The sequence below is a fragment of the Vicia villosa genome, linkage group LG1 (assembly GCF_029867415.1).
Source record: "Vicia villosa cultivar HV-30 ecotype Madison, WI linkage group LG1, Vvil1.0, whole genome shotgun sequence".
Classification (NCBI taxonomy): domain Eukaryota; kingdom Viridiplantae; phylum Streptophyta; class Magnoliopsida; order Fabales; family Fabaceae; genus Vicia; species Vicia villosa.
The window spans coordinates 249,123,776-249,132,515 of NC_081180.1; the positions used below are offsets into that span (position 1 = coordinate 249,123,776).

Here is an 8,740-nt window from a genome sequence, read left to right on the forward strand (position 1 = left end):
TCATTTTGATACAAATGTTCCTTATTTCAATTTCATTTTTATACTACAAGTACTCCCTTCAATTCTTAAATTTATTTATTTATTTTTAAATGATTAATAAATATAAACTAAATATAAATTATATATATTATCTATCCAATATATCAAAAAATTATTATTTTTTTATTGCAAGCACTAGGCTATAAATTTTTTAGCATAAATGTGTCTTGAAGTTGCCATGAATAAAGTTAGGCTATATATGTGCAAGAAATATTCATAGACATTATAATTTAATTTTACAAAAAATAAATATGAATTTAAAAATATAAAAAACTTATTTTTAAATATCACCTCATGATATTATTTATAAAGAATATTATTTTTTTAAAATGAAATTCCCACAACTTGATTTAATTTAACAAAATTTAAAGTAAGTTGATACATGAGTAGTATTTTAAAGCTTGAGTTTTATAAAATAATAAATAAATATATGTGCGTGTATTAAAAATATGTTAATCAATATTAAAATAAATACACATATAAAGTGATAAATTTTTAAAATTAATTAATAAATATTAAACTTTAGAATAAGGGTAGCAAAATTGCAATATCAGCAGTGGCACGTGCGATAGCAAACCTAAAGAGACGAGAGAAGCGGAATCTGAATCGACACAGCCGTTTCTGTGTTTTGTTACTCTCTCAACCCACGCCGACCTAACTGCAGCGAAAACATCATCGTCCACTGTTAGGTATTGTTCCAACATGAATATTCATTCTTGTTCTGTTCAGTATTCGCATGTTTCTCATTGATGTTGTTTTTTTTATTAGCAACCATTATCAATTTTTGATTTGATTTATGTTTGAAAATCATGGGGTTATTGGGTTTACTTTGATTTTAGGCCTAAAGTTGAGAATTGTGATAAAGTTACTTCCTTTGGATTCTTTTGTCAGTTTAGGGATTGTGGGTTTTGTTCTTCTGTTTAGGGATTGAGGGTTTAGGGTTTTGCAAAAATATTTTTATAATTGAACTTCTAGATGACAGTTCTATGAAAGACTGATTTTTGTACACAAACGCTTATTTGGGTATTTGAGGTGAATTTGATTGCGTTTATTCATGATGAATGTGGATGATTTTTGTTTTTTAATTTCTACTTGTTTCTGCATGTGGGGTAAGATTTGGATGCATGACTGTCTTTGAGAGTATGTAAGGCGGCTACCGCACATAGCCCAAAATTGATCACGAGTAAACCGTGGCTAATTAGGGCCTCATAAAATAATTGTTACGGTTAAATCGTGGTTAAATAGGGTCTCTGTTTGTTTTACCATGGTTAGACTTAGGCTAACGGACACTTGGCTTCAAAAAACTTGAGACGACTCTGTTTGTATCTATAGAACTGATTTAAATATTAGGTGCTAATGTTAGTTTTATAGAGCTGTTGGATTTAAATATTAGGTGCTAATGTTAGTTTTCCTGCAAATATGCAGTTTTTGAATGTCTGATTCGGATGAGTTTCGTTGCTTCATTGGTGGCCTTGCATGGTCAACCTCGGATAGAAAGTTAAAGGAAGCATTTGAAAAGTATGGCAAGCTTCTTGAGGCTAAGGTAATCCATTTCATATTCCATTTGTGTTTCTTGTTGTTAAGAATTATGATCTTCTTATACTTTCATGCTTGTTTGTTGTTTTGTACGTCATATATGCGTATCCTAGTGTACGTTTTCAAGTTATGTTATTTTTTTACTTTAGTCTTTGTTAACATTTGACGGAAATTGATGTGCTTGAAAATTGATTTAGGTTGTGGTTGACAAGTTCTCTGGGCGCTCTCGTGGTTTTGGGTTTGTCACCTTTGATGACAAGGAAGCCATGGAAGAGGCTATTGAGGCCATGAATGGAATTGACTTGGATGGTCGAACTATTACTGTAGATAAAGCCCAACCTCAAGGAAATAGAGACGATGATGATCGTCGAGGTGGTCGTGACTCACGTGATCGCAATCGTGGCCGAGATTATGGAGGTGGTCGAGGGTCTAATGGTGGTGAATGCTTCAAGTGTGGTAAACCTGGTCATTTTGCAAGAGAATGTCCTAGTGAAGGAGGAGAAAGAGGGGGAAGATATGGTGGCCGAGAAAGTAGATATAGTGGTGGCTATGGTCCTGAAAGGAATGGCGGTGGTCGCGACCGTGATGGTGGCGGTCGTGACAGGGATGGCGGTGGACGTGACAGGGATGGTGGTCGTGACAGGGATGGTGGTGGACGTGATAGAGATGGTGGTGGACGTGACAGGGATGGTGGCGGTCGTGACAGGGATCGTGCTGGACCGTATGAGCGTCGTGGATCGTCAGGAGGTTATCGTTGATACATTTAGCTTCATTGAGGTACTCAACACGCATTAAATTCTACTTTGTGTACATGTTTTTCATGGTTCTGATGTTAATTTTGTTGTGATTTTGCAGTTTTCGAATTGAAGGGTTGCTGTTACTGCCTCAACTTTTTCTTTTCATTACAATGTTTTGGATTTTTTTATGGATGTATGATACCGTGTTTTGACGTGCAATACTTGGAACATATATCAAAACTCTTTTATGTTCATAACTGTTAATCGTTAGTTCAATTGAAATCTTGTGCTTGTGTTTGCCTTACTGTCAAGTGTCTTGTGCTCTAGGCCATCATTATTTTCTTTTGCTTATCCTGTGATTTTATGTTACAGTTAGTATTTTTAACATTCATTAATTCCTCTTCAAACCATAAACTTTTTGAAGCTACATTTGTATTCTGTTTAACTTCCAAGTTGTATATTAGAGTCCTTTGACAGGGCTAGCTTATAAAAATAATATTGATTGATTATGCTTTTTTATCAATCATCAAATATTAAGTTCATGTAAGTTTTGGTCTATCATTAACCAAGTTTTAGTAACAGTTTATATAGTAAAAGATATGTCAAATGAATCATCTGATCTTTTAAAATTTATGTTTGAAACATTTTAAATCATTTAATATTTTTAATATCAAATTTCTCATTTGTTTATAATCGTTTGTAACATATTAATCATTTACATCTTTTTAATATCAAACTTATCATTTATGTTTATAATCGATTACAATGTTAGTTTTTTTTTTTTTTTTTTTTTTTGGTTTATCACCACCGGTATAGTCCGGTTCGGAGCTTTTTAAATATACTAAAAGTGCAATGTTTTTTGACATGTAACTCAGTCTTCACGCCGACCATTTGAGATGAATGTCTGGTCATGCAAATTTGAAGCATTGTTCTGGAATGAAACTGTTAATTATGCAAGTTTGAGTTGGAAATTGAAGACATGATTTTCAATTTAGAGCAAGAAAATGAGTAGTTGAGGCACGCCCTTATTTTGTTAAAAAAGTTGTTCGAAAATATACTTTTGGAGGAAATAAATCCGGAAGCATAAGTATACTACTTCCTTGGAAAATATTCATGTGTTTCAATAATCATGAATATTGGTTGGTATTCTTTATAAGTTATTATTTCTTAAGTGATAACTGTAATGCTTCTAGTATTTCTCCACCATTACATCCATTCCATTTAAATAATATTTGAAACCATTTGATACAAACATGGCTAAGGTTGGGGTAAGCATTCTGCTATATTCTCAACTTCAATGAATATAACTCAAACGAGTGAGGATGTAATATGGAACTGACTAAAAACTCTGGCAAAAAGCACTATGAATCTAAAGACAACATAAATAACATGAAAAGTTAATCCCTATCAGCTTTTACCTATGATCAACTACCTGTCAGATTTCCCGAAACACAACGCAGTACAGAGCTGCAAATAATCAGAGAAAGTTCACTGATATTCCAACAGTAAACATCTGCTCCAGTAAATTTGTGACCATTTTGAAGTTGATAGTATAGTACTGCTAGTTAGAAACTTTATGGTCAGCTACATAGAAAATTAGGAAAACATACCTAAGAGAATAAAAAATTAGTGAACAACCATCAATAATATTGAGATCTCATTTTTTTTTATGGCAGAAAAACAGAGAAAGGTAGGCAAAAAACATATAGTCTATTAACTAGAATGGTTAAAAGGAGTTAACCATGCAATCAAACCATGTCTAAAATGCAGAGTAATTTGTTTCCTTTTCTCCAAATTTGTCACTACCTAAGGTAAGTGAATCCAACGTATGGCAAAATATATGTGGTCTCAACTCTTGAAGCAAGAAGCTGCATGATACACACAAGTGTCTATAAAATCAGTAGCTTCACATTTTAGCTCAAGTTTTCAGAGGTTAAACAAACCCAGCAACAACTCTGTTCGTTTAGAGTACACAGATACCGAGTAATTGTGACAAACAGTAAAAAAACAATGTCAATAGTATAAGAGTAAAAAATAAGATAAATTAGGTTCAAAATACAGCACCTGACAGGAATTATAGATGCTAGATTCCATACATTGTGTTGTTATCTGTATTAATTTCAAAATTTGTGTTAAGCCAAAAACCTAATCTTATCATCATCATACAGTCAAAAATTGGTGTTAAGCCAAAAACATGGCCTTATCATCATCATACAGTCAGTAAAAAGTAAAAACCATCATATGCAACCATTGATCAAGACAGGAAAAGTGAAGCATTCCATCACTATTAAAATGAAAGCATATAAAGTTGAAAACGACTTCGCATTAGAATAGCAGTTAACCTTATGAAAAACTACTGAAACACTTCCGGTTCCAGCCATCATAAAGCTACTCAATCAGAATGCTAATTTCATAATACTACATTCATCTGAAGTCTTGTCAATGACTCATTTCTGAACATTTTATAAGATAGACCAGAATTGATTTCAGGGTAAAATACTAAAATCAGGCTTATTTAATGAAACATCAAAACAAGCAAAAAGAAGGGTAAAGATTTAAAAGATCATACAGCTAAGCTTCAACGAAACATAAAGAATCAATCAAGATAAAAACCTGTTACATAATTGGTACCTTGATATGAAATACTGTCAAACTGTGATCAAGTATACGAAATTATACTTCCAGCATTATAGAAGGCACCATATTGCCTACTATCATTTCATCGATGAAATTACTGATACATTTTCTAATCGTTATTCCTTTTCCAGTCTGCATAACTTACATTCTTTACTAGGCCTTTGTTTATCTTTCCCATTGGTTTAAAAGTAAAAGTAAGAGAATAAGAGAAAATAGGATAGAAATAAAAACAGACAATGTGAATAACAACAGCTTCAAATTTTAATTAAGAAAAATAACAAGAGAACAATTATGTACCAATTCCATATTATGACAGATCTCTGAAATATCAGCTTTCAAAAGCTGATTATTGTAAAGGAGCATTACATGAATGACATGAAGCATTGGATATGTGCTCTCAGTTGTACAGAACAATTGAATGGAATCTACACAGTCAAATCTTGATTCTCAAGGCTATTAAGACTTGGTTTTAAACAATTTCTCCTACTATACTTCAAGATATAACGATCTGATTTCCTCCTACTATACTTCACGAAATAACGATTTGTCCTCCTACTGTACTTCAATTGATAACGATCTGGCCTCCTCCTAAAATACTTCAAGAAATAACGATCTTTCTGCTCTTCCCCATGAGATGCAGAATCACCTTGCTTGCGATCAAGTTCCAATCCCCAATCTTCTCGGCTTAAGTTTATCAGCCGATCAGAACAACTTCCCTCCCCTTCCTTCAATGTCTCTTGCCCAATCTCTTCAACACCAAATTCAGCAGCGCATTCACCACCTTTAGGGCAAGTTATCATGTCACTCCCTCCCATGCAGGGACAACTCACATCAGTTGAAGAATCACTATCCAACATATTATCAGAACCACTAGCATTCCTTGATGAATTAACACTAGAAATCCACTTCTTCGGAGCATCCAAGTAACTCGTATTCAACAAGCATCGACTCTTTGAAACCCTCGGCGAGCTATTCAAACGCAAGTCAAAAGTCAAATACGAACCGCCAACAAATTTAACCGAATCCATTTTGGGAGGCAGATTCAGAGTACTCTCTTCCCTATTCACCAGCTCAACAGCCCTTTTACCCACCACAGCTCCCTTCGCCACCACATCTCTAGTCCTAGCAACCATTTCAATCTTCCTCTTCACCTTACAGTTACCATCTTTAACCACATCCTCCATAGATCTGATCATCTTTCCACCTTTCAAAACCCTAGAACCCTCTTTCTCTAACTCAACCCTACCCTTTTTCAAAACCACACCACTCTTTAATTTTCTTAAACTTCTCATACTTCTTCTCCTAGAAACTTCCACATGTTTAGGAACCCAGCAATCCACACACACAGAAAACTCAGAATCCATACAAGAATAAGACCAAGGAGCAACATTTTTATACTTAAAGAAACAATTTTGGTGAACAGAATGCTGACATAGCGCACAACGAAAAGAATCTGAAGAAGATGCGGAAAAGCAATAGGAACAAATTTGGGAAGATTGAATACAAGAAAAACACTTGTTGCAAAGAAGAACAATACGCCATTCGCTATAAAGGGGACGGAGCTTGTTCTTACCGGTGCACATGTCAACCTTGAAGCCACACGCGTGACATTCGGTTAGGTTGGGTAAATCCCTGGTTTTCTTCTGCGGATCGGAGTGGGAAGGGTTTTCCGATGACTCGGGGCTTTGAGAAGCTGGCTCTGTTCGATTCTCCTGCTCGAGGATCAACATCGGCGGCGAAACTCCGGTGAGATTTGGTGGATTGAATGTTTAGGGTTTTGGCGAATTTAGAAATTAGGGATTTGAGATTGAGAGAGTACAGTGTGGATCGATTCGGTTGCGTTTCGTGGTCAGTGGAATATTCAAATTCTACGCGCTATCATTGCGAGTGGGATTTTTAAGTTTGAGTATTTGCCGTTTTTTCACTGTCTAGTTTATAAAAAATGGGAAATTATATTATTTCCACTATGCATCACACATAAAAGCTTAATAGATTGATTGCATTATTCTATTACTTATGATATGTCATTCTATCTTTGTATCTGTCATTTGAGATGACTATAATTGTTATATGATTGTAATATATTTGTTATTTATATTATTTTAGTATTAAATTGATCACTTATATCTATAATCAAGTACGAACACATATCATTATTAAAAGAAACATTAATGATAGAGGTTCAGACTTGACATTCTCAAGATTTACGCTCAATTGAGTATTAATTTTTTAACGAAGTTTCGATATATGACATAGAGATGATCCATGCTCAATCGAATACTAGTTTTTGTTGACGAAGTATCATTATAAAAAACACATTGTTTTGTGACATGTCAATCTATCTTCTCATCTTATTTTAGATGAATTTTCTATAGTTTTGTTGCGAAACAGTCATTGATTATGTAAAATTGAGTCCGAGTTATAAAAAAGGTTGAAATGAAGCTTTAATTTGGAGGATGGAGTGAATAAAAATGACGAAGATAAAGTTATACACATTTAACAGACAAAATGTGGCATTTATGACCTATAATGTGTTAATGTGTTTAACAAACACATAAGTTTTTCTAATGATGTTTTATTAAAAATCTAATGTTGTAAATAGTTAGAGAAAAAAAGACTAAATTGATATTAAACTAGTATAAATGATAAATAAGTTATAAACATAAAATCTGCGGAGGTGTGATAGGTACTGAAAATTCATGACTGGTCCCTTTAGTAGAGAAAAATTCAGAGAATTTGGAATTTCCAAATTTCATTTTCTTTTTTAATACGTATGCATAGCTCTTTGAAAATATAAAAAGTGTCAGATTTTTCTATGATGAAGTTAATTCAAGTGTATCTTGAAAAAGTATCCACACACAAAAATATATCTTTTTCCACCAAGACTTTTCTACCAGCAACACATCCTCAAGGCAAGAAAAATCTGGACTGACCAGTTTGCCTATGTCCATGTTTCTTCCTTTTGCTGCATCATCAAAAAAACCATAACTATTGGAGTAGGGTTTCAACTCTTCAAGACATGTCTTTTCTCCAATCATGTTCCTAGAACATCCACTATGAAAATATCAATCTTCTCTTGAAGGAACTCTAAGAAAGGTAAGAGCTATGAGACATGTGGTTGCTACTTTCGGTTTTTAATCTTTCTTTAGTTGTAGTTTCTTTCCCTTCCTTTTGATCATTGGTTGAATGTATGACTGAGGATACTCATACAATTTATAACTGTATGGCCTGATATGACCATATCTTGCATAATGATGACATTTCCAAGAAGAGTTCTTGTGACCTCTGTGTTTATGGTGCACATGTCGAGCAGATTTTTGGGACATGTGGTCCATCTTCAAAAACTTAGTCTTTTCTCAAGAGAAACAAACTTCTTGGGGGACTTTGATTTTCTTGTTCATGGAGTTGTAATCAAATCCTAAAACCTACATATTCCCTGATAACTTCCCACCTTCCAAGATTTCTTCTAACTCATTAGTACTATTGTTCAACATACGTACAGACTGTGTCATATTATTAAGCTTAGAATTTAATAAGGTTACTTCCTCTTCCATCTCAGTGATGGTTGAAATAAGTTTCTCTTTTTCTTGGAGGAGAGTGTTGGTGTAAGCCCTAGAGATAAATAATTTTGGTACTTGTATCAAAATTATTTATTAATAATAAAAGACATTTCTTTATTATGTTTGTTTTCCCAAAATAATAATAGTCCCTATAATAGCTAATCCGTTTAATGAAATGTTAAGTGTGACTTAATCATGAGATCTCATTAAACATAATGACATTGTTCTTAA

The 8,740-nt window shown here is 33.6% G+C and overlaps 1 protein-coding gene across 1 annotated transcript; it reads left to right on the forward strand.

Annotated features, from left to right (window-relative positions):
- The first annotated feature begins 569 nt into the window (after nt 1–569).
- LOC131645129 (glycine-rich RNA-binding protein RZ1A-like) lies at nt 570–2,594 on the forward strand. Its single transcript, XM_058915790.1, has 4 exons — nt 570–728; nt 1,465–1,582; nt 1,773–2,352; nt 2,431–2,594. Exons 2-3 carry the CDS (start codon nt 1,472–1,474, stop codon nt 2,331–2,333), a joined length of 672 nt encoding a protein of 223 aa, XP_058771773.1. The 5' UTR covers nt 570–728; nt 1,465–1,471; the 3' UTR covers nt 2,334–2,352; nt 2,431–2,594.
- Nucleotides 2,595–8,740: the final 6,146 nt, after the last annotated feature.